Source organism: Anabrus simplex, chromosome 2 (genome assembly GCF_040414725.1).
Source record: "Anabrus simplex isolate iqAnaSimp1 chromosome 2, ASM4041472v1, whole genome shotgun sequence".
In the NCBI taxonomy this organism is placed as follows: domain Eukaryota; kingdom Metazoa; phylum Arthropoda; class Insecta; order Orthoptera; family Tettigoniidae; genus Anabrus; species Anabrus simplex.
The window spans coordinates 131,553,445-131,580,830 of record NC_090266.1 but is presented as its reverse complement, the minus strand read 5'-3'; the positions used below and the strand labels follow the sequence as shown (position 1 = coordinate 131,580,830).

Here is a 27,386-nt window from a genome sequence, read left to right as displayed (position 1 = left end):
CTGAGACAATTACTTAGACATACAATGGCCGTAGACACACAGGAGTCTGTTTTCTCGATATTGCGCGTGCGTTCGACTAGGTTTGGCACCAAGGACATTTTTAAATTAAGGACCTTAGGTTTCCCGCCTTACGTACTACAGTTACTGACGAGCTACCTAGACGACAGAAAACTCCAGGTGCAGGTTGGCACAACTCTGTCGGACCCGCGGCCTGTAGAGGCAGGGGTACCACAGGGCAGTGTGATCTCGCCGACAATTTTCAACTTCTTCATATCAGACACGCCAAAACCAACGAACGCGCAATTACATTTATACGCGGATGATACGGCGATATCCTTTGTCTCGTGGAGGCACCTAAGTTGAAAGATTACGCTCCCTCCACTCTCGAGCCATGGCTAGTGAAGTGGAGAGTTAAAATCAATGTTGACAAGAGTAGCGCCACGCTATTCACTAAACGCCGTCCTCCCCCCCCCCCCCCCCCGAGCCACTGATGTTTTTCGACAAACCCACCAAGTGGACTAAGCAAACCAAGTATCTAGGTGTCAACCTAGACAGAGGATTAACGTTCGGAAACCATATTTCTAATATCACTGCGCAGGCAAATGTGCGCCTATTTAAACTGTTCCCGATGATTAGAGCCAACAAAGGGCTAACAATAGAAAACCGACTCCTGCTCTACAAATCGACTATCAGACCGATATTAGAGTATGCCAGCCCTATTTGGAGCACTGCAGCCAAGACGCACCTGTTAAATGTGCAGCGCGTGCAGAACCGTGCGCTGCGCCGATTGACAGGTGCCCACTGGTACGAAACAAATGACGACCTGCACGAACGGTACCAGCTCCCCACCATTCATAGCAGGATTCGCAACACAGCCGCGAAATTTTATGACGCGCTCATTGAGAGCAAAAAGCCGCTGATCAGGAACATAGGAAACTATGACACCGTAGGTCTTCGGTACCAAAGACCTAAGGATATCCTCAACTAACCCCACCCCATAGAGGGGTGCAGACCATACCCTGGTCAGCGTGATTTAAAATTTTAATGTCCACAACCATACCAACAAAAACTGCAGTTTTTAGCTAGTATTCTATTAAGAAATAGCACTCAAGGCCCAAATTGGGTCGACGGCATAAAATTGCTCACTGTTACCGGGACTTCCCAGCACCGATGAGAATTGTGGCTGCTGCTACCTGAAAATCATTCAGAGAAGTAACTGCAGACTTCCATCTGCTAAGAATGGCGCTCAAGCGGAGGCGGGGCAGGTTTTTCTCCGGGTACTCCGGTTTTCCCTGTCATCTTTCATTCCAGCAACACTTTCCATTATCATTTCATAGCATTTATCACTCATAATAAATCACCTTGGGAGTGGCGACCCCATTGTAATAACAGCCTATATACTGTATGTTTCATTCATTACATTCCTGACCCAGTCAATGACTGGAAAACAGGTTGTAGGTTTTCATTCTGTGATTAAATAACAAGAACTGAAAGCACAAGGCGTGGTGTAATACAGGAAGCCTTTTCGTTGTGAGGGAAATTCCCAAGCTGCACAGCGTGGAGATAAGGTGTTGCATCTTGCAACAGCAGTCAGTGTCAGTATTCATAGTGAGAGAAATGGAGCAAGAGGTAGAACCATCGCGTGTAGTGAAGCACAAAAGAGGAAAACCGCTCAGAAGTAACCATAGGCAGTGCACCGTGAATGTGTTCAATAAACTAAGTGAACAGAATCCAGGTTTAGTCGTTAATTCAGAAGTTCAGATCTTCGCACTGTTGTCGTATGTGATGCGCAGCTCTGTACGTCCGAACACGAGACTTTGACGGGGTGGAGGTCGGTACTACACGCTCAGCGAATCACAACTCTTTCTTTGGCGGAGGCATGGACATACCCTGTTTTCATCAGGATTAAAATCTCGTGAAATGACATATAACACATTCCTTTAGTGATGGGCTAGCGACGGAATCGAGTAGAATCGAGTAATGTGCTCTTAGAATCGGTATACTCGACTCCAGACTCGAGTCCAAGCATACTAGTGTCGCTATCTGTGGACATGTCTTAGAATTATAATCTATTGTACTGAACTGCACGGCATTCAGGGTCACTCTCAGAATATTTTTGTGATGTGGATTGCAATATGCTTGCTGCTGATGATTGGTTTCATTGAGTCATCGGTCGTCAATAATTTGATTGTTGCGATAATTATTATCATCATAGGCAAAATATTTATGACTTACTAACAAACCGTCAACTTGAAAGGTAGACACGTAGGACCGAAGATGAGCGTGGGATTGGGACAATTTCCATACTGTGGTGGGGACCTTTTCTAATATCGATAACGACAGCGTTCTATTATTATTATTATTATTATTATTATTATTATTATTATTATTATTATTATTATTATGTCTGACTCGTTGGCTGAATGGTCAGCGCACTGGCCTTCGGTTCAGAGGGTCCGGGGTTCGATTCCCGGCCGGGTCGGGGATTTTAACCTCCATTGGTTAATTCCAATAGCCTGGGGGCTGGGTGTTTGTGCTATCCCCAACATCCCTGCAACTCACACACCACACATTACACTATCCTCCACCGCAGTAACGCGCAGTTACCTATACATGGCAGATGCCGCCCACCCTCATCGGAGGGTCTGCCTTACAAGGACTGCACTCGGCTAGAAATAGCCACACGAAATTTATTATTATTATTATTATTATTATTATTATTATTATTATTATTATTATTATTATTATTATTATTATTATTATGCAGCCTGGAAGAGTAGCCACCAGGGATTTGTTGATAGCTATGAAACACTATTCGCGCGACGTCCTTGTAGGAAAACGTGTAATAATATTGTGCGAAATAATGACAATATTACTGCCAGATAATTTATTGCAAAGATACATGTGTAGGGCGTTCAGAAATATACATGTGCTGTAGTACCACTTATTGTTATTGTCCAACTCGTTGGCTGAATGGTCAGAGTACTAGCCTTCGGATCAGACGGTCCCGGGTTCGATTCCCGGCCGGTTCGGGGATTTTAATCGCTTCTGATTAATTCTCCTGGCTCGGGGACTGGGTGTTTGTGTCTGTCCCAACACTCTCACACACTACACTACAAATCACCACAGAACACGCAGTTCGGTCAGTCGGCAGCCCTGAAGATGGCCTTCCGTGAGTTCCCATTTTCACACCAGGCAAACGCCGGGGCTATACCTTAATTAAGGCCACAGTCGCTTCCTTCCACTTCCTACGCCTTTCCTATCTCATCGTCGCCGTAAGACCTATCTGTGTCGGTGCGACGTAAAGAAAAAAAAGTATTCCTTACATCCCGCCGCTATTCTTCGACTATAAACTATTCACCTGTCCCCTCTCGGACGATTGTAGGCACACCGTGACTGTAAAAAAAAAATAATAAAAAAAAATGAAATGGCATATGGCTTTTAGCGCCGGGAGATCGCAAGACGGGTTCGGCTCGCCAGGTGCAGGTCTTTTGATTTGACTCCCGTAGGCGACCTGTGCGTCGTGATAAGGATGAAATGATGATGAAGCAACACATACACCCAGCCCCCGTGCCAGGGAAATTAACCAATGATGGTTAAAATTCCCGACCCTGCTGGGAATCGAACCCGGGACCCCAGTGATCATATCCAACACACTAGCCATGGAGCCGGACACCGTGACAGTGATTTTAAATAATAATAATAATAATAATAATAATAATAATAATAATAATAATAATAATAATAATAATAATAATAATAATAATAATAATAATAATGAGTTGGATCCCTTCCTTTTTTTCTCTCTGATTAGTGTTATATAGAGGATGGTTGCCTAGTTGTACTTCCTCTTTAAACAATAATCACCACCACCACTTGTACGTCCAACTACGTACATTTTTATGGTTTTCGGAGATGCCGAGGTGCCGGAATTTAGTCACCCAGGAGTTCTTTCATGTGCCAGCAATTCTACTGACACGAGGCTGACGTATCTGAGCACCTTCGAATACCACCGGACTAAACCAGTATCGAACCTGCCAAGTTGGGCTGAAGGCCAGAGAAGCTATGCTATCGCCTAATATTCAGTGGAGTGGGTGAGAGACGCCCTGATATTTTCATACTTTATTATGCGTATATAGTTGTAGTATTATCTTTTCCAAGTCATCATCAAATTCAGATTATTTATTTTGCTCACTCGTTAAGAATATTTATATCGTAACGGTCCATCGCAATCCCATAAAACCTCGGCGACCACTTGTACATATGCTCCATCCATCAAAGAGCGGGCGAGTGAGCGAACCTGTGACGTCATGTTGTCATCGAGTCTTCGCAAGCGAAACGAGCTCGAGCCTGGACTCGAAAGAGTCCTGTCGACAAGCGAAACGAGCTCGAGCCTGGACTCGAAAGAGTCCTGTCGAGTACCGCGATTCCAGGCATCACTCGCGCACATCACTACATCTCTTCATTTAGCCTACATACTACCGACCACCACAGAAAATCGCAACGGTGAATACAGCCCTCCACATAAGGTTGGCGTCTGGAAGGGCATTCAGCTGTAAAACTGGGCCAAATACACACTAAGTGCCGACCTAAAGCAATTGGAAGAAACGCTGACACGTAAAATCTAATGACACACATTAACCGGCAGTAGCCTTTAGTACGTATGTTCTCGTAATACCTATGCGGTCGACTTGGAAGCGTATTCGGGATGCATTACACGATTTCGAGATCATCTTATGTAGAAAATAAAATACCGTATACGGGAAAGATGGGGGTCGATAGGTGATGTTCGAATTCATACATGACAAGTGCATTTTGTGCTTCCTGTTAACGACTTGGTCAGCAGCAATAATCCTTATTTGGTCTTTGCAGAGACAGCACCTCCTAGAGAACTGGCAGGGGCTTATTCCCGAAGTACATCGAAGAACTGTTCTGTGTGACGTCACCGGATTGAGCAGGAGACAGACTGGAGAGAAGGGAGAGAAAATGGCGATTTGGTGATGGTTGCATGTGTAGTGATCGTGTTAAAAAATTTCGCGTCTATGTGATTCGTATTCGTTATAATCAGTGCATGAGGTGCTCTGCATCAGTGAAGGTAGCAACATGACAGCGAATATGTATAGAGTGGGAGGTAAGAGAGGTTTGCGTGCCATTATATCGGACGTTTTTAAGTGTTAAGACCGGCTACAGTTATACTCTGCTGCGTGCGCATTGATATACATGTTGTTAATTAATGTTGGTTTATTTCACAGAACGGTTTGTGTTAACTTACCAAAGTTCTTAGTAATGAATGTTTACATGCGAATTCTAACCTCTTCAAAATGTTCTTGTAACGAAATTTACTTGATGATAGAACTACTTCGTAACTATCACAACAGAACATGTTCGTGGGTATCTAGCTTTCAGGCCAAACATCTGGGCTGTTTTAAGTTTTTCTGTTTCATTCGGAGGAAATATTAATACTTACATCCTCAGTTAATCGTTAGTCTTTACTACTTTATTGCTTCTTACATTCTTGTATAAACTTTTACTAAACGTTACGTTTGTCGCGTCTTTTGACAGTTCGCTGCTTCTGGGTTTTGAGAAATCTGGATTAAGAATGAGAAATTGAAGATATCCCGATGACATACTGTATTTGTAAAGCTGTTAATGTTGAATGTTAGCTATTGTGTAGCGAGATTTGTTTTGGTTACTGTGATTATTATTTTAGCTTATTGAAAGGTCTGTTATGGAAATGGTGTGCTTTATTAATATGCGGCAGTGTTTGTGTTTATATTTTATCAGCTGCGAAGCAGTACCAAATTACGAAATCTCGCAAATCTTCAGTGCGGGATGTTAGGTTGTTAGCCACATTCGAATGCCAAGACTAAGGAAATTTCTTTTGTTTGATCATCAAAGAATGGTGAAAAATTAGGACCTAAGTCCGTAACCTCTTAATTGTTTATTTAGCCCTCGCACACAAATTAACTTGCCACCCAACCTTGTAAATAGTATTTTCCCTGGACACTGGTTATGAAATTGGGGCAAAATTTGACACTGTGCAGCCCAAAGTTTGTAACCCGGCTGAATAAAAGCAGAATGAAGAAACACCGTGTAAAGGAAACAGTCGCTTTGTCACTAGCCGGACCTCACCAATCCAGACCAGTCGCTTTGTCCCTAGCCTGACCTAACCAATCCAGACCAATCACTTTGGGTAGAAATTCATTACCGGTATGACTTACCACACTTTTATAGCATGACTAGCAGTTACCCGCAGCTTCGCTCGTGTGGATTTCTTTATTTGTTATAAGTAAGCGTTCTTTGGTGTTGTACTAAGACATTATCGGAAAATCCTTGAAGTATAAAAACTCACCGAAGAATTGAGTTTCATTTACCCCAGGAACTCTTTGTAAACCATGTTTGTGGTAATGCTTTTTGAGGCTAGATGACCATGTGACATAGAACTGTATATGTGAGAAATTAGTCCCTTCTCAGGCCAGAAAAGAAAAAAGAAAATTTTTATTTATTTTTAAAGGAGATTCCAATTACCAATTTTCATGTCTGTAATATCTTTCAGTTTTTGAGAAATAAGTATCTTCATAAAAATAATTCAATTCTTTTTTTCACTTCTTTTAACCCCTTTTAAATTCCTATTCTGTATTTTTCCTGTATTTTTAAGGACTTTCCAAATACCAACTTCCCGTCTGTAACATGTTAAGTTTTCGACATATACTGTAGATATACTGGTACTCATTTAAAAAATTCACCCGCTTTTTCAATTCTTTTCGCCCCCTTATGTGGATTTTGTGAAAACAAAAATATGTGTTTATAAAGGAGCTTCCAAATATCAATTATCAGGACTGTAACATCTTCAGTTTTTGAGATATATCTATCCTCATAAAAATAATTCAAATACTTTTCCACCCCCCACCAAGTTGATCCTCCAGTCCTCTCCCAAAATGTGTGTGTCTTTATTTTTAAAAGAGGTTCCAAATATCAATTTTCACGTCTGTAACCTTCAGCTTTTAAGATGTAACTACCCTCATAAAAGAGCAACTTTTCTTCACTCCTTTCCACCCATCTTCCCCCTTGAGTGGACTTTCCGAAAACAATAAATAGACGTTTATTTTTAAAAGGAGATTCAAAATACCAACTTTCACATCTGTAACATCTTCAGTTTCGGAGGATATAAATATCTTCATATACAGAATTCAACTCCTTTACTTACTTTCACCCAGCCCCTCATGAGTCGATTTTCCAAAGAGAAGAAAAAAAAGTGTTTCATTATTTATAAAGGAGCTTCCAAATATCAATTAACACAGCTGTAACATCTTCAGTTTTGAGCTATATCTATCATAAAAAGAACTGAACTCCTTATTCCCTCCCCCCACCACCACCAAATCCTTTTTCACCCCCCACCAAGTTGATCCTCCAGCCCCTGCCCAAAATGTTTGTTTCTTTATTTTTAAAGGAGATTCCAAATACCAATTTTTACATCTGTAACCTTCGTTTTTTGAGATATAAGTATCCTCATAACAAATAACTTTTTTCACTTCTTTTCACCCCTGTTAAGTGCTTTTCTGATTACAAAGAAATACATGTTCCTGTCTTTTTAAAGGACTTTCAGAATACTTAGTTTCACGTCTGTAACATGTTAAGTTTTTGACATGTACGCTACATACACTGATAATCAACTAAAAAATTCACCCGCTTTTTCAGTTCTTTTCATCCCCTTAAGTGGATTTTCTGAAAACAAAAGAAGGAATTCTTCTTTAATTTTAAAGGAGATTCTTACAGCTATTTTCACATATGTAACATCTTTAGTTTTAGATATAAGTATCCTCATACAAATAAGTCAACTAATTTTTCAATTCCTTCATCCCCCCCCAGCCTGAGTAATTTTCTGAAAACAAAGGAATGTGTGTTTCTTTATTTTTAAAGGAGATTGCAAATACCAAGCGTCATGACCGTGATATCTTCAGTTTTTGAGATATATGTATCTTCATAAAAATAATTCAACTCCATTTTCATAGCACCTCCCAAGTTGATTTTCCCCCCAAAATGTGAGTTTCTTTTTTTTAAAGGAGATTTTTTGTTGTTGTTGTTATGTGCTTTACGTCGCATCGACACAGATAGGTCTTATGGCGACGATGGGATAGGAAAGGTCTAGGAGTGGGAAGGAAGCGGCCATGGCCTTAATTAAGGTACAGCCCCAGCATTTGCATGGTGTGAAAATGGGAAACCACGGAAAACCATCTTCACGGCTGCCGACAGTGGGATTCGAACTCACTATCTCCCGGATGCAAGCTCACAGCCGTGCGCCTCTAACCGCACAGCCAACTCACCCAGTAAAGGAGATTCTAAATATCAACTTTCGCGTCCAACATATTTAGTTGTTTTTTTTTTTTTCTTGGATATTAGTATCCTCATATAAATAATTCACCTAATTTTTCAATTTTTTCATTCCCGTCAAGTGGAATTTCAGAAAACAAAAAAAATACGTTTCTTTATTTTTAAAGGAGATTCCAAATACAAATTTTCACGCCTATAACATCCTAAGTTTTTGATGTGTCACTATCCTAATAAAAAGAATTCAACACCATTTTCAGTCCTTTTTACTCCCCCCCCCCTTAAGTGCTTTTTCTGAAAACAAAAAATACAATATGTTTCTTTATTTTTAAAAGAGATTAAAATACCAATTTTCACGCCTGTAACAATTTAAGTTTCTGAGATATCCTGTAGATATAGTCTTTTTAAAAATTCAACCCTTTGTCGCTCCTGTTCACCTCCATTAATTGGATTTTCCAAAAACAAAAAGTAAGTGTTTCTTTATTTAAAGGAGATTCCAAATACGAATTTTCATATCTGTAAGATCTTCAGTTTTCGGGACATAAGTATCCTCATAAGAGGTATTCAACCAATTTTTCACATTTTTTCAGCCCCCTTAAGCGTATTTTCAGAAAACAAAAAATATGTGTTTCTTTATTTTTAAAGAAGATTCTAAACACCAATTTTTACGACTGTAAGCTTTCAAGTTTTTGAGATATAGATACGCTCATTTAAATAATGCACCTCCCATTTCATCCCCTTGGAGATGGAAAATCCAGAAATCCTCCCTTAGTGGGCACCTACACTCTAATATAAATGTATACCCAAAATTTCATTTCTTTATGCCCAGTAGTTTAGGCTCAGCGATGATAAATCAGTCAGTCAGGAGATGTTGTTTTATATATATAGATAAGGATGCAATATGTCAAAAATCTTAACCTTGTAGAGGAGAGAGGTGTTCACTGCGACAGCCAAGAACCCACCCGCTGTCCCCCAGAAATAATTTTGGTTTTATAACCTAAAACAATTTATCACGCACCATAGTCCATCACCTATATGATTTTTCACGAGAGTTTAATCCTGATGTAAACAAGGCATGTCCACGCCTCAGCCAAAGAAAGAGTTGCGATTCGCTGAGCGTGTAGTATCGACCTCCGCCCCGTCAACGTCTAGTGTTCGGACATACAACGCTGCGCATATTACCTAAAATAGACGAGGAACAGTTTCTGAGCTGTGCGAAACTAAACAGAGGGGTCTGAAGGGAGATCTACTGCTGAAGATAAGGGCCTACGTTATTTATTTATTCATTTCTGAATATTAAAGAAAGCTATTGTAGGCTAGAGCACAAAATTACACACGTACAAAGATTTTATCTTAGGACAGCTATTTGAAATGTCCTCCCGGTAGACTGTAACCTAATAGAATACCAACTTTCGAGTTGAAATATATATTTCTTATGTTGTAGAGTTCCTATCCTGATAGAGCATATAGCATGATTGGACATTTCAGATGGAACTGTTGATAATTCTGTAACAACATCTATCGAAAAGAAACAACTCAAAAAGACAAGATACACAGGCAGTTGCGGTCTTAACAAAGTAAGAAGTCCGTGCATACTGTATTTGCTTAGTCGTCCTGCTGGGGCTCAATTCCTTCCATATCACACGATATATCTCCTCCATTCTCATTACTGTCACTGTCTGATGAGTCGCTACTACTCTGGCCGCTATCAGTGATGATAAATCTCTCGACAATTTCATCTGTTAGGCCATCTAGCTCCCACATCTGGTCTTCTTCTTTCGTTGCATTTCTAATGCAGTCCTTCCAGTTATCTGCTGTCACATTTTCAAGGGCTGTGCAAAGTAGAGCTCGTACGTCTTGTAGGTTGAAGGTCGTGTTGTTTCTCGCAACGTAACCCTTCACTTGACTCCATATCTGTTCAATGGGATTCAGAGTGCAATGGTAGGGTGGAAGTAGTAGCATGCAGTGGCCCGCTTTCTGTGCTCTTTCGTCGCAAATATATTTGTCATACTGGTCTTGCACTGACCTCACCCATTCAATGAGCTCTGCTTTGACCATATCAGCCTTGTATTCTACTTGGTGACTGTCGAGCCAAACAATGATTTGGTCTTTCCGCATTGTCATTGTAGGGATTCGTTCCACTTTAACAGAATGATAAGATGCATTGTCCATTTCAATCACGCTGCCGGGTTCGAGTTTCAGTAGGATAGACGAAAACCACGATAAAAAAAGTCACCTGTCATTTCTTCATGATACTCTCGTGTCGTTTTAGATTCAAACACGAGAGCTCCACCTTCCACAAAACCAGAGTCACTACCTACATGAACAATGATAAGCCTTTTGCCTTTCCCAGTCGGCTGCTTCAGGCCAGTTGAAAGTCCAGAAACAAAGGCCTGTTTCTTGGATTTAACAGTGGAATCAACCCATACTTTCGAAGTTACGTGTCCTTCGTTAAGCCACGTTTCATCAAAGTAATAAATTTTGCGACCTTCTGCACGATATCTCCTAATTTCACGCAAATACTTCCGTCTCCACAATACAATATCCTCCCTATCCATTAACACAGGTTTACGTTCTCTTTTAACAAACCGGAACCCTATGTCCTTTAAAAGTCTGTACAATGTAGTTAAACTGAAGGTGGGTAAAGTTTTATCTTTATTCACATTGTCTAATACTTTGCGTAAAGTAGGTGGTTCATTCCGATAAAGGAATTAATGAATTTTCCTTCTAATACCACTTTTGATGATATCGTCGTACTTCTTGACTCTTTGAGGTTGTTTACGTTCCTTTCCCGGCGTTGTTAATTTCCCTGTCTTTATAAACTCTGTCCGCATGTTATGAACCGAACTAGCCGACACACCACACAACTCTGCACTTAGTTTCTCTACCTCTTTTATGGCTAAACCTGGATTCTGTTCACTTATTTGATTAAAAACATTCACAACGCACTGCCTGTGGTCTTTTCTGAGCGGTTTTCCTCTTTTGTGCTTCACTACACGCGATGGTCCTACCTCTTGCTCCATTTCTCTCACTGTGAATACTGACACTGACAGCTGCTGCAAGATGCAACACCTTATCTCCACACTGTACAGCTTGGGACTTTCCCTCACTATGAGAAGACTTCCTGCATTCATATCTCGTTATTTAATCACTGTTTTATTTAAAAAAAAATAGATACACACCGGTATATATGACAACCATATTTTAATTTGATTACGTACTCTTTCAGATTATCTAAATGTAATAAACTAAGATAAAATTAAATTAATGCGACGTACTAATTTTCTTCGAGCTCGCATACAGTCCAGTGAGTGCGACGGTTGCTTCTCCAATCAACTACGTCTGTGTCCACGTGCAAAGCCAAGGTGCTCCGCCTATTTATTTACATCAGGATTAAACTCTCGTGAAAAATCATGTAACTGCGTACCAGCATTTCCATTGGGTGAGACACAATGGGATTGGGATATGGCATCACTCCCAGCAATGAAGTAAAATGAATTCCATTACCAACCCGCGCACAAGAAATGCACATAACTTACCTTAACCAATCCAGACAAGTGGAGGTGTCACGCGGGGCAATCCAGACCAATAGCTTTTTCAAAAGTATCACCGCTGCACTAGGACTAGTTCTTTATATGAACAGTTGGCAGCTCTGTCCATCGCACGATCATGCCCTTCGCGTGACGTGAGCGAGAGAGAAACAAATGACAGTGCAATCACGCCTAGATGCATGCGCTGGAAAATGGTAAGTCGTTCTGAACTTTTGCCTCGCTTTGTTACTAGCCGGACCTAACCAATCCAGACCAATGCCTTTGTCACTAGCCGAACCTAACCAATCCAGACCAGTCGCTTTCTTACTGACCTGAAGTATAAGTTAATTCATCTTTTGCACACTGTCCTAAATAGAATGTGCTGCCATAGCCCTACAGAATGCTAGAGACCTAAAAGCTGCTTTGCGGCCCTGGTCACAGCCATAGAGTTAGTAAATTATACACTAGAGGTAGCATTGGCGCCACCGTCTACGAGAGAATCGCTGTAGCCAGCGGAGCATGTTGAAATCTCAGCTGTTTGGCAAAAAGCTCACTCTGCTATACTCATCAATGTAAATAAAGGACTATTAAAACTGTGTGGATACAGATATGGTTTAAAATTCTTACATGTAAACATTCTCAGATATTACAGTATACTTGCGATGCTTCTCTCCAGTAAGAAAGAAAGCCCTAAAAGCATAAATACAAGAGAAATACGTGATAAAAGAGCACGGTGTTCAGGTGCAGTTAAGAAACACAAAATCAATATACTGTTCATATTAGGCCTAAGTCTTCTAACAACATAGATTTAGAAGGAGGGCACGTATATTTCGCTATCTTTTGTGTAAATGACCAGGACTTTGGTATAGTTCTGCTCAACGGCCGAAAATGTCCTCTCTTGTACGAAGCGGATGAGTGAGTTTTTAGGCCTAAAAGCGTTGGCGAGATTTTGGGGTAAAGTAGACAAAATATTGTTATCGCTGGTTTAGACGCTGGCTTTCTAAACCCAAGTTGGCAGGTTCGAGCCTGGCTCAGCCCGATGATACTTGAAGATTCTCAAATATGTCAGCCTCTTGCAGATAAATTTACTGGCACATGAAAGAACTCCTGTGGGAAAAAATCTGACACCTCAGCGTCTCCGAAAACCGTGTAAGTAGGTAGTGGGACGTAAAGCCATTATTATTATTATTATTATTATTATTATTATTCGTTTTGGCCTACTAGGGACCACGGGGCTCGTCTTAACTCTTAGTTAAGGTCTTCTGCTTTTTCTTGGCCCAGTATGATTTCATTTTCTGATTATTATTATTATTATTATTATTATTATTATTATTATTATTATTATTGTCGATGTTTCCTAAATGCGATTACAAGTGGAAATAAGACACTCGGTTGTGGTTTCATACTATTATGGAGTTTTTATTTAGTTTTTCCTGAAATCGCTTTAAGATTTTAACTTATAAAATTATTTCCGTTAATGGAAAGGGAGAGTGGTAACTTAAATGATTGAAGAGAACCGAAAAAATGTTTATAATAATTTTTACAATTTGTTTAACATCGCACCGACACAAACAGTCCTTATGGCGACGATGGGATAGGAAAAGACTAGGAGTGGGAAGGAAGCGCCCGTGTGCTTAATTAAGGTACATCCTCGGCATTTACCTGGTGTGAAAATGGGAAACCACGGAAAACCATCTTCGGGGCTGCCGACTGTGGGGTTTGAACCCACTATTTCCCGAAAGCAAGCTTACAGCTGCGTGGCCCTAACCGCGCGGTAAACTCGCTTGGTCAATAATTTATTATGCTTATATCTCTATATGACTTTTCAGTGAATAATATTGACGGAAGTAAAGGACTCAGATGTTCACACGGTGCAGGACATCTATAATAGTTTCTATATTTTAAAATCTGGTAAGGTATGAATGAGGACTGCTACACATGTTGTACGAAGGGAAAGCAACAAACTGTATATAAAGAAAATATATTCAATAGCTTTTAATGCTATAAATATACACAGAAAGTGAAAAACGAAGCACAATTCCAGGCTATCATGTATATCTTTTCTTATTTTCTTTTTGGTACCAATTTGCTTTATGTCGCACCGACACACACAAGTCTTACGGCGACTATGGGACAGGAAAGGGGTAGGAGTGGGAAGGAAACGACTGTGGCCTTAATTAGGGTACAGCCCCAGCATTTGCCTCGTGTAAAAATTGGAAACCATCTTCAGGGCTCCCGACAGTGGGGTTCAAACCCACTATCTGCTGAATGCAAGCTGACAGCTATGTGACATAAAGCCTACAGCCACTCGCTCGGTATTTTTCTGCATATTCGCTTTCAGTGAAAGGAAAATGTCATCCCTTATATTTCCTAAAACATTAATTTCAGTCTTCAAGGAAAGATCCAAAGAAATTCATTCACGCCGACAGGGTAATCAGTCATTAAGTCAGCCTACGTAGGCCAATTCACATGACAATAAGTGTCATGCAACGTATTATTTTATACGCACAGAAATGAATTTCAAGGAAACGTACCTGTGAAATGATACGCCACTGCCCTTTATGAACCTCTCTATGCAGCCATAAGCTGCACAGGAGACTGGCATTATTCCTTCAGAGAAGTATATACTTAAATTTAGCGGGAAGCTCCAGTACTGACAGTGCCAAACAATCCAGGTTTTGCCAAACAGCGCGCTCGTTCAACTTCGCACGCGACTGCAGCGCCAATGCTACCTCTAGTGTATTATTTACTAACTCTATGGTCACAGCCCTGTGTTTTTGTCACTAACTGGACCTAGCCAATCCAAGCCAATCGCTTTAAGTTAATTCAGCTTTTCCACACTGTCCAGTATAGAATGCGCTGCTATTGCTTTGCTTGGCACTACTCTTGGTTCCAAAATGAAGAGGTTGGCAGCATTGTTAGACCACACGAGCACATACTCACCTCCTCAGCGAGAAGGCCGCAAGAAATAAACAAATGACAGTCATTCTGCACGCAGCTGAATATTGTGGATATTGGGCTGCGTGGGGTCTGGTCGACAGTGGAGTAAATCATCGTGCTATTATCAACGCTATGAGATTTTCTCTTTTCAGTGGAAATTTAAGAACATTCTTGTGGAAACATGCTGTATGTTTCTCATTATCAAGAACTATTCTGAATAATATAAATAATTTGGGCATAAATGTTCAAGCAGAGTTGTAGTTTCTCATTTGACTTGTGTTGGAATAGTCTACTAATGATGTGAAAGGAAGCATTACTTTTTGCTCTATTGCTCCTCTTTAAATTCAGGTACCCAATCAGTCACCAGTGATCTGCATTTAGGGTTGTCACGCGGTTGGCAGATTCCTTATCAGTTGTTTACATAGTCTTTCTTTAAATGATTTCAAAGAAATTTTTAAATGTACCAAACATTTCCCTTGGTACCTAAATCATACCAATCCTTATTTCCTCTTCTCATAAACTAATATTACCAGGCGAGTTGGCCGTGCGGTTAGAGGCGTGCAGCTGTCAGCTTGCATCCGGAAGATAGTGGGTTTGAATCCCACTGTCGGCAGCCCTGAAGATGGTTTTCCCCGGTTTCCCATTTTGACACCAGACAAATGCTGGGGCTGTACCTTAATTAAGGCCACGGCCGATTCCTTCCAACTCCTAGGCCTTTCCTATCCCATCGTCACCATAAGACCTATCTGTGTCGGTGCGACGTAAAGCCACTAGCAGAAAAAAACAACTAATATTTGCCTCAAGTTATCCTTGAATTCCAACCTTATCTTAATATTATGATCATTGCTACTTTTAAAAACTCCCTTCAAACGTAACTTGTCTACTAATGCCATTCCACATAATCTCTCCACTGACAGGTCGAAACATACCGTTTAGTTGAGCAGCTTGTCTTGGTACTTTCAGGTAGGGTTTAGAGGCAAAGTAGGATATGACTTAATTTACTCTACAAAATTTCATAAAATTACAATGATACATAAAATATATGATTTCTAGCTTTACACAGAATTCTGATAATTGTACTGTATTTGGACAGCCCTTTCAAGTTTCTTTGGGTATTATCTTTCAGTATTGTGTGGAACACAGTTTTGCAGGATATACCATCATAATTGTCAAGAACATGTGACGTAGAGGGAAGAGTTTTAAAAGAAAATCTGTTTCTCTCAGCACTCGCTGGAAGTTCATCAAAGAGAACACACGTTCAACACTTGAATTCAGTGGAAACAAGTGTACAGCTGCTCCAACCACATTAGCTAGAGATGTCAAAGTGTCCGTCTTCGAGCACACTCGCCCATGCCTGTTCTACAGTTGCACCTTTAAAATCTGCTTCACTGTGTTGAATGTTTTCTTTCTAACTATTGTGGCTTCATCAAACAGGTTTGCACCAGTGGAGATGTGTGACCCACATTAAAGTGTTAGCACACTAGTTCGTAGAGACATGGATAAAAAATAATATAGCCTATGGGTGTTAAGTTCTAAAATAGAAACTTGCATTTTTATACTTACACAAATTAATCCTCCATGTACATCTGCCGATCATGCATCCTGTAAAACAGTTGTATTCTTCTTAAACAGCTGTTCAAGAAGTTCTCAATTGAATTTATTTATAATTTTTTATTATCTTTCTTGTGTTTCTGTACTTCTTAAGTAAGTTTTTATCCTCATAATTTCTGAAAAAGATCGTTCAAGAGAGGCACTAGTAGCAGAAATAATAAAAATTCCGGAACTGAATTTGGTTACTTCAGGTAATCTTGAATTCTGTTTTTTGCTAGTTGCTTTATGTCGCACCAACACAGATAAGTCTTATGGCGACGATGGGACAGGAAAGGCCTAGGAATGGGAAGGAAGCAGCCGTGGCCTTAATTAAGGTACAGCCCCAGCAGTTGTCTGGTGTGAAAATGGGAAACCACGGAAAACCTAAAACCATCTTCAGGACTGCCGACAGTGGGGTTTGAACCCAATATATCCTGGATGCGAGCTCGCAGCTGCAGACTCCTAACCGCACAGCCAACTCGCCCAGTGAATTCTGTTTATGCATAGATTCCTACAACTCGGTTTTGAGTAACAACTACTACCATAAACCATATAACGTTTTAGAACCGAACCTTAACATGATTTTTAACTCAACGATGTGTGCAACCAAGACTGTGAATTTCAGTCTTCATGTTGTATAACAGAACATTATTTTAACTCTCCTTCATTGTATATTTTCATGCCTTATCTTGCCAATTTTTAGGTTTCTTGGCTGAAAATGACCTCAGTGGAGGTCAAAACTAGACCCAGAATGTTATCGGTTTTTAGCTTCTTTAGCTTTTTAAAATCGTAATTGTCTGCCTCTGTAGCATAACGGTTAGTGTTATTAGCTGCCGTCCTCTGGGGCCCAGGTTCATTTCCCTGTACTGCCAGAAATTTAAGAACGGCAGGAGGGTTGATATGTGGTTGAAATGATACATGCAGCTCACCTCCATTGGGGGTGTGCCTGAAATGAGCTGCCCCACCTCGGGATGAGGAAAGAGTTTATTTTACTACTTACTAATTACAATTGTCTTTCAATACAGATCGTCATGAAAATCATTGCTTATAATCATTTCAAATAAGTCACAGTGCATAAGAGCAAGAAATTTAATCTTATTTAGTTCAGAAAAATGAATAGTTACATGTCCAGTCATTGTATCAAGTACTTCATAATACAGTTTGCAGTACGATTTCTTTTTGTTGTTTTGTACATCACCAATTCTATGCTTTTAACTCAAACTTCGTGGGACATAAAAGCAATAACATTAACTTCTTATTATTTGTCACCATACTGGAACATTGATCAAGCTGAAAACATACCCAGTCAAAAGAGCAGCAGAGTGATCAGTACTTAAATCACTGAACCTAATGTAACAAAACACAGAGGAAAGGTGGCATGTACACCACTTGAACAAAATATCTGGACATACCAATGTAATACCAATATAAATGGTCCATTATTGGACATTATAAATTTTCCAGCTAACTCATTCCTGGTTGCTAGCGTTTCGCCCCCGTGTGCTAGGTTGGGCTCGTCAGTTGGTACCTAGCCCACCTACCAAGACGCAAGGCTAGTGCATACCGTGGAGGCCACTGCGGAGGCTACTTGAAGCCACCAGCAGTGCCGATGCACTATGAGAGACTTTGTCTCACTACCAAAAATTGATGCCTGCTTGGTCATCAGATGATATAGATGTTGATTCCCATAGGGAATCTGAAATATTTGTCCCGAATGAGTAAATTTATAATATCAGTATAAATGGTCTGTTATTGGACATTATAAATTTTCTAGCTAACGCATTCCTGGTTGCCAGCGTTTCGCCCGCATGTGCTAGGTTGGACTTGTCAGTTGGTACCTAGCACACTTACCAAGACGCATGGCAAGTGGAAAATTTATAATGTCCAATAACGGACCATTTATATTGGTATTATAAATTTACTCGTTCGGAACAAATATTTCAGATTCCCTATGGGAATCAACATCTAGGGCCTATATCATACCTATGTAGGGCTAAGGCATAGAATACTTTGAAGTATTGAATAGGTGGTTTTTATTCAATTATCCTTGAGATTCTATGCCTAACGTCATCTTCAATACGGAACAATAATGAGAGTTGTTACTTGTAATATCTATGTGATGCGGAATTGAACTCTAGATGTCATGAGAGACGGACCCCCCAGTCTAAAAGGTGGCGGATAATATTGTGCTGCCAGTAGAGGAGCAGTAACATCATTTTGGGTCACTTAGGAGAGGTCAGTGACTTCAAACATGGACTAGTCATTGGATGTCACCTGAATAACAAGTCCATCAGGGACATTTCAACCCTTCTAAAGCTGCCCATGTTGACTGTTGGTGATGTGATCGTGAATTTTAAACATGAGGGAACAACCGCAGCTAAACCAAGACCAGGCACACCTAATTTAATGATGGACAGAGACCGTTGAGCATTGCAGAGGGTGGTTGTAAAAAAAATCGCAAGAAATCAGCGAAAGGAATCACTCGTGAGTTCCAAAGTGCTACCAGCAGTCCAGCCAGCGGAATGACTGTGCGTCGGAAGTTAAAAGGAATGGGGTACAGTGGTCGAACTACTGCTCATAAGCCAAACATTTCTGCAGTTAATGCTAAGCAACACTTGAGGTGGTGTAAAGAGTGATGCCACTGGACATTGGATAACTGGAAATGAATGACTTGGAGTGATGAATCACGCTATACCCTGTGGCAATCTGATGAAAGGGTTTGGCTTTGGTGAATGCCTGGAGAACGTTACGTGCAATAATGTTTAGTGCCAACAGTGAAGTACGAAGGAGGTTGTGTTAAGGAATGGGGGTGTTTTTCGTGGTTAGGGTGTGATCACCTTATTGTCCTTAAGAAAACTAAATGTGAAAGGATATGACACATTTTAAACAATTGTGTACTGCATACAGTAGAAGATCAGTTCAGAGACAATGATTGTTTGTATCAGCATGACAATGCACCCTGTCATAAAGCTGTATCTGTAAGGCAAAGGTTAGTGGACAATGTTTATCAGTCTATAGACTGGTTTAGTGTAGCTCTCCACGCCACCCTATCCTGTGCTAACCTTCTCATTTCTATGTAACTGCTGCATCTTACATCTGCTCTAATCTGCTTGTCATATTCATACCTTGTGTAACCTCCTAATAAGTACGGTTACAAGTAATAGTTTACAATAATAATAATAATAATAATAATAATAATAATAATATTTGCTACCACTGTTCCAACACATCGTTTCACAGAAACACATTTTGACGCAAGCAGGAATGATAATAAATTGCATTAAATTAAAATCATAACCAACAGGTTAACAAACATGACAGCTAAGAAAGGATAGTTTGGAAGGTGGCTGGGAACCATATCCAGCCGGTGGAAGGTATTGGCATTGCTGAAGAAGCGAAGTCAGTGATGATTCAAAATGAATATACAGTTTACTTAAAATTAGATTGAAATGAGAGCTCAAATGATCCAGAAAATTACACCTTTTAAAAATCGGAAATAAATCAAACAATAATTACAGTGATTACCCAGAAGGTTCAAATTCAGTGATTCTACTTCATACAACTTTAGGTCGGAACATTTCACACATGGCGTAACGTTTAAATTACATAGAGCTGTCAGAAGGAATAAAATTTAGGTAACATAATACTGTTAGAAGGCTATTCATAGAAAATACAACATTTAAGATAATTATCCTAGTGCAGCGCACCTTTAGTAGGCAGCCTCCTCAAAAACACTTCTGAGGAAGGTGCCTGTCCTAAAAGTGAATACATCTAGGATGACGCAGAACTGAGAGATTTCCCCAAGGGGAAATTAATAGTTTATAATTACATCGAAAGGCGTTGAACACACATTTTACGAAAACAACAAAATGGGAACTGTCTCTTTACAAATGTGACGCGACTGACCGAAAAGGCTAAGTCATTTTAATAAAACTTGAAAGCTGAAGGAAAACACGGGTAAGCTCCGGCGAGAGAAATTAAAAGAAACATTACATTTGAGAATAAATACCTGAAAGATGAAAAAACAATTAGGTGCTGACCTGGTGGAGGGGCCAAGAAGACCCGTCACCTTTGTAGATGGCAACCTTTCCCTTCACTGGTCAAACAGAAAAGAGGCCTTGGAAGAGCAAGGCTCTAGCGAAACGCTTCTCTCCGGAAATTAGGAAACCTTACAACAACCAATGAGCGTCCGATCTTTTTCCTTCACCTACCAATCACATTTACGTTTATTTTCTCCAATTAGGGCCCCAGAAATTAGTGCTGACAAAGAACATTGAGAAGCGTTGAGAAGTTACAAAAATGATGCAATATGCTGAAATCGGAAATATCCCATGCCGATCTGGTGCGTGCGCTACAGGGTGTTTCCTAATACATCTTACTTTAATCTTACCCACGACAAAGAAACAATTTTGAAGCCATAATAAATACATTACATACCAAATTAACACATATACAATTCCTCACCGTCTTCCAAGTCCAAGTAATCACTACACCTTGGTCTACCTCTACCGTTCTTACCCCCTTCACTTCCCCCAAAAACTAACTGAACAAGTCCTGGGATGTCTTAAAATGTATCCTATCAAACTATCTCTTCTTCTCGTCAAATTTAGCCAAATCGGTCTCCTCTCACCAATTCGATTCAGTATTACTTCGTGATTCGATCTATCCATCTCACCTTCAGCATTCATCTGTACCACCACATTTCAAAAGCTTCTATTTTCTTTCTTTCTGAACCAGTTATCTTCCATGTTGCACTTCCATACAGTGCCACACTCAAGATGAAAGTATTCAAAAACATCTTTCTAATTCCTCCCCTCCTTTTCAGTACCGGAGAGGGGCAGTGTTATATCCGGACACCATTTCTGTTCATGCATGTACTTCGTGTTCTCCACTGTCGTAAGTTCCATCTGTATCATGTCTCCCTCAAGAACTGCTGACCTTTTAATTTACTGTAGTTTTATGCTGTTAATGTTAATAGGCATTGTTCCTTGTGAATAAATGTAACTTTTGAAAATAATGATGATAAAAATCTGTGTATGGGCTACAATTACGAGTCTTTGGATACACTTTAGTTTTGTGAAAACAGCACATTAATAGCACCTTCCATTTCAGAATATCTGGGGGTCCAATTTTTATGTGATTCACCTCTGCCTTGGCTGGCCGTTTCGCCAGATTTGAGCCTTTTAGATTTTTTTCTTTGGTGGAAAGCTAAAAGACACTTTACAAGAACACACTGACTATACAGATGCTATGATACATGGTATTACTGCTGCCTTCTCTGAGGAACTGCTAGAACGTGTGCATCAATCTTGATATGGCAGTGTGGAAGCTTGTATTAATGCTGGTGGTCATTAGTTTGAACAAGACCAATTCTCTCTCTTCTTCAGAATCCAAGGAATTTGTTTATTTACCTTTTTTTTTTAAGTTCTGATACATGGAGCAGACAACTGCCGGTATTTACAATTTTCAAGTTGAGCGGGTCTTTGCATGGGAAAGAACTTCCACCATTGTTGGTTGAATTGCTGAGATAGGAAGCATGGTTGATTACAATATTCTCAATGTCCGGTGTTATACAATTACAAGCTTTCTGGGTTGCATTGTGAATTATGTGAGAAAGTCAAACAAGAGGACCAACATTTTGGCATAATTCTTTCAACTTTATGTACACATAGTTGCCCATTCGATTAACATCACCAAAATTATCAGCTGCATTGCATATCCAACTAGAAGGTACTTCAGTAACTGGTGTTTGTCCCGTACAGAAAAAGACATGATTAGAGATATGAGTAGCTCTGTCTCCAGGTAGACTAGCAAAGGCAACTAGTTTCTCTTTTCTTTCTTTTTTAGAATTGGCTTTGCACCAACACCGATAGGTCTTATGGCGACGATGAAGCATGTACTGTGGGCTTAAGAACATCAGACCTGGCCAGCTGAGCAGCGGCGCAATGTTCTGTTCTGTGATGAATCTAAAATTAACATTGATGGAAGTGATGGGGGTTGTATAGTGTTTTGAAGGCAAGTGAAGGTTTGAATCCTGCCTGTACTATAAAAACTGTGAAGTTTCCGACTAGTGTAATGCTTTGGGGGTGTTTCTCATACAATGTTGTTGGGCGTATTAATGTCTTAGAATCCACAATCAGTGGAGAGAAGTACAAGAAAAGTTTGGAGAATATGATGTTACCATCAGGAAGGGATTTGTTTGCAGGACGATTCTGCACCCTGCCATCGTCATACCTGCCAAGTATTCCGGTTTTTCTGTAAAATATACGGATTTTGAGTGTGTTTTACGGTTGTATGGATGAACAACGTTATTGTGCGGATTTTGAATATCCACTCTTGGTTTCACATTCTGCGGTCAAATCGGATTTGTTTGACTTGATAGTAGCTGGTAATACGTGATGCAGTGTTTAAAATTCAACCCGTAAATGTATCAATAATCGCTTTATTGATTATCACCGTGCTTTTGTTACCTTTTCGGGGAACAAGTAGCAGGCTGTGATTTTGAAGAAAAGAAATCCGTGAAAAGTAACAGGTTGTGAATTTATATATAACAACTTTAGTAACTGCGTTGTGCTTCGTAGAAGCTGTGAAAGGCTTTGTTTGTATGTGGGTGTGAGTAACATTGGCGGTAGTTCTGAAACTCGTGGAATTGTGTGTGTCGAATTTATAAATGATTTAGTATTTTTAGTGGTGTTCATAATGAGTTCAACTAAGAAATTATATCAGTCTTTTAGGGAGGTATATTCTGCTTAATTTCCTTGTTTTATACGATCACGGAAGGTGTACCCAGTGTTGAGTAGAAACATGAGCACTCATCAGGATGTAACTTTGTGTAAGTATTTAATTTCAGGGGTGATCATAACATATATTTGACTGGTATTAGTATTGTTTATAATCTCCCCCCTTACCTTCCTTTTTCATTATGTTTCAAGACCGACGCATGCGCGTGGTGTTAAAAAAATTCTGCTTTGGGATCTTCCGGATTTCTCTTTTTGAAAGTTGGCAGGTATGCATCGTGCAAAAGTGGTCAAAGAGTTCCTAAGTGAGCAAGAAAATGTTACAGGACTGTCTTGGCCTGGAAATTCACCAGATCTAGATCCAGTTGAAAATTTATGGATGATTTTGAAGAAGAAAATAAGAGAAAGGAAGCCTACAACAAAACTGCAATTGGTTGAAGCCATTGTGAACATGTAGTATCATGGTATGCCCTTAGAAACCCTCAGACACTTAGTAGATTCCATGCCAACAAGATGCACGCAAGTTGTGCAGTCGAAAGGGTATCCAACCAAGTATTAGTGCCGAAATGAAAACTAACACAAAATATTGCTATTGTGCTTTCCATTAACAAATCTTACAAAAACTGCCATCCAAATAGGTCATAAATGAAGTGGTTACATACCATTAGAAAGGGAATAAAACAAGCTTTCAGAAAATATATAAATTTTATTACTTTCTAAACACCCGTCACATTAAAACATGATACACCTTAATCCAAAGGAAAAAATCAGCAAGTTGCTGTTAACTTTTCTGGCACTGTACTTTTAGATAACCCCAATCACTATGTTAAATTAAACTGCAGAAATATCCCTAAAACTCAACCTGGTTAATAATTTGAATAGCACACAGAATGGAATAATTTGTCAGTTATTTAAACCTAATGTTTACAAATGTTATAAAAAATATTTAGGTTGTGCTCACCGTTACAGTCAATCACCATGTTTTTCCTCTTCTTCACAGCCAGTCATGAATACTTTGCAGTGCCCTTGTTAGAATAATGAAACACTTACACAAAGTGACCAACTTTGTGATGTTCATTTCATTTCCTCATACACTTAGTTTCATGGCAGTGGTAAAAAGCACTGGTTAGGCATATGTTCCGTCTACTTTAAATGAGAAGGAAAAACGTATTAATCAAAAAACATTACTGATTTAGCAGCATTACAAATATATAATGGAAATTATGTTTAGTTTTGTAATAAGATTTCTAGCACACACATTCATTCAATCAAAACATATCTAACACTTATCCACTAGGAAGATACCTGTGCTTCGCTACGGTATTATACTGAAATTAATAATTGAATGCTGAACGTTTTATATATAATCCGCCGAAATTCGCGATCTGACTCGTTTTCTGAGAGAATCCGCCAAAATTCGCGATCTAACTCGTTTTCTGAGAGATTACGGCAAAGTTCCTGCCATTTTTCAATATTTCTTTCCAGCAATCGAATTTGTACTTCCCCGGCTAGGTCCAGGTATTCCACCCGGTCAGATGGGTCCATAAATCTTTGCTATCTTTTCCTATAAGCATCTTTAATATGGATCAAATCCTTGAGGAAATCCGGCGTGGTGTCTTCTTGGGTGCCTTGGCGGTACTGAACCCGCGGCCGGACTGCATTCGTAGTCATTACCCGGCCAGGACCCGTTTCCAGCGCGGTCCGTACATTTTGACGACGGTGCAGGGCGGGTGATATTGGTTGAATTTAGGTTATTATTGTTGTTGTTGTTTGTGTTCTGGACCCCACAGCAAGATGCAAGACCACTACTTGGCAGTAAATTACATCTGCTGCCATTGTCATTGCTGAAAATGTGACCAACACCATTGTCGTGCGTAGGCAAGTGCGCGGGATTTCTGTTGATACAAATGATATACCTCCGTGCATTATTGACCTTATTATAGTGGTAAAAATTGCACGGTCAATATCACCTATGGTTTATTTCAAATGTGTTTGAAATTTTATTTATATGCCAGGAGATTCTACTGTAATCTAAGTTCTTCAAAGGAAAAGATGTCTCTTGAACACGAACCCAGAAAAGATTAAAAATGATTGGTTTATGATCAGAATAAGTACATTATGAACAGTAAAATCAATTGGTCACAACTCCTTTTTCACCCCACTGCCGTTCAATTGATTTACACCCCCACCCAAAAAGATGATGTGTTCCTTTATGTTTAAAGGAAATTCCACATACCAATGTTCACATCACTTGTTTCCTTATTAGTGAAGGATCTTCTAAATACCAATTATCACGACTGTAACATCTTCAGTTTTTGAGATGTGTCCTCATAAAAGGAATTCAGCTCCTTTTCACCCCCCCCCCCCCCAGATGACTTTTCCCCCAAAAATGCATTTTTCTTTGTTTTTATAGGAGATCCAAATACCAATGTTCACGCCTGTTACCTTCAGTTTTGAGATATAAGTTACCCCATAAAAAGAATTCAATTTTTTCACTTCCTTTCAACCCCCCCCCCCCACCTTCATTGGATTTTCCGAGAATACGTGTTTCTTTAGTTTTCACGTCACCGGGCGAGTTGGCCGTGCGCGTAGAGGCGCGCGGCTGTGAGCTTGCATCCGGGAGATAGTAGGTTCGAATCCCACTATCGGCAGCCCTGAAGATGGTTTTCCGTGGTTTCCCATTTTCACACCAGGCAAATGCTGGGGCTGTACCTTAATTAAGGCTACGGCCGCTTCCCTCCAACTCCTAGGCCTTTCCTATCCCATCGTTGCCATAAGACCTATCTGTGTCGGTGCGACGTAAAAAACCCCTAGCAAAAAAAAAAACAATATTCCCCTTGAGGTACAATCACTTGTGTCTGAAAGGCGGCTGGTTCCAGCTTGCAAATCGCCTTTAAAATCGTACGTTACTTGTGGAGCCCATGGTTTTAGCAATAATTTATACTTAAGAGAATCAAAGATATTTTCCTGTGTTAAGAACATGCCAATGTCTTTTGTCACTTCTCCGAAAACCGTTAAAGTAGTTAGTGGGGCGTAAAGCAAATAACATCATTATTCTTTTGTCACTTTCATCTTTCAGAATCACTTAGTTAACAATCCACCCTTGAAGTTCCGCTTTATCTCGGCATTGATTTATATCTTGCGAAGATTACAGTTCGCTAACGCTGCACTCCTTGTTCTGTTCAACACGATCACTTGGCAAATTTATTTCCTCAGAACTTCCAGCCCCCTCATTTAAGTTACTAAGTTTAAGCTTTTCAAAAAACAGTCTTATCAATCAGTCACTACTGATCTGCATTTAGGGCAGTTGCCCAGGTGGCAGATTCCTATCTGTTGTTTTCCTAGCCTTTTCTTAAATGATGGCAAACAAATTGGAAATTTATTGAACATCTCCCTTGGTAAGTTATTCCAGTCCCGAACTCCCCTTCCTATAAACAAATATTTGCCCCAATTTGTCCTCTTGAATTCCAGCTTTATATTCATATTGTGATCTTTCCTACTTTTAAAGACACCACTCCAACTTATTTGTCTACTAATGTCATTCCACGCCATCTCTCATCTGACAGCTCGGAGCATACACTTATGATACAGATGTTGATTCGCATAGGGAACCTGAAAATTTATTGTTCCGAATGAGTAAATTTATAATACCAATATAGTTGGTCCATTATTGGACATTACAAATTTTCCAGCTAACTCATTCCTGGTTGCCTGCGAGCCAAACTTAGCACACTGATGGATTGTCATATTGTAGAGATGAGTGGAACAGGTATTGCCATTCCTTATGCAGCTAGTCCCTGCTATGAATGGTGTGAAAATGTTGCTTGTAGGGTTGGTTGATACATGCATTTCAGTGGGCTTGGCAGACTGATATGTAATAGCAACTTCTGGCTCAGTGAGGAAAGCAACGGGAAACTACCTCAGTCCTCATTTCCCTAGTGTGCCTCTTCAGTGATGGGTAGGCCATCTATGACAGCTGATGACAGAGCTGTTGAGGATCCAACCAGTCTTAGGGCTGAGGACTGAACATACATACATACAGTCAGTGTACGGACACACAGTCGTTAGATTTTATTTATATGGTAGACAAGGAATCTGCTCTACATACAACACCTTATGAGCTATGTCCGCTGGTCTTAGCCTGCAAAACCGACCGTTCATTATATCTTCCTTAGTAATCCTCCTGTCGAAAAAATGCACACGAGGAAAAAGTTTCAGAAATTGATTTCCTTCAAGGTTGGTCGATTTCTAGTCAGGTTGG

At 39.9% G+C, this 27,386-nt stretch overlaps 1 protein-coding gene across 7 annotated transcripts in view; it reads left to right on the top strand.

The window, feature by feature from the left end:
• Nucleotides 1-4,550: 4,550 nt before the first annotated feature.
• LOC136863928 (metastasis-associated protein MTA3) overlaps nt 4,551-27,386 on the top strand; it is a 901,938-nt gene continuing 879,102 nt past the window's right edge. For 3 of the 7 annotated variants that reach the window (XM_067140362.2, XM_067140361.2, XM_067140359.2), the window contains exon 1: nt 4,555-5,131. In XM_067140362.2, coding sequence (XP_066996463.2) covers nt 5,104-5,131 — 28 coding nt within the window. In that variant the 5' untranslated portion in view covers nt 4,555-5,103. Of the gene's footprint in view, nt 5,132-27,386 lie in introns of all 7 variants that reach the window. The other 4 variants (XM_067140364.2, XM_067140363.2, XM_067140360.2 and 1 more) reach the window with 3 other exon arrangements.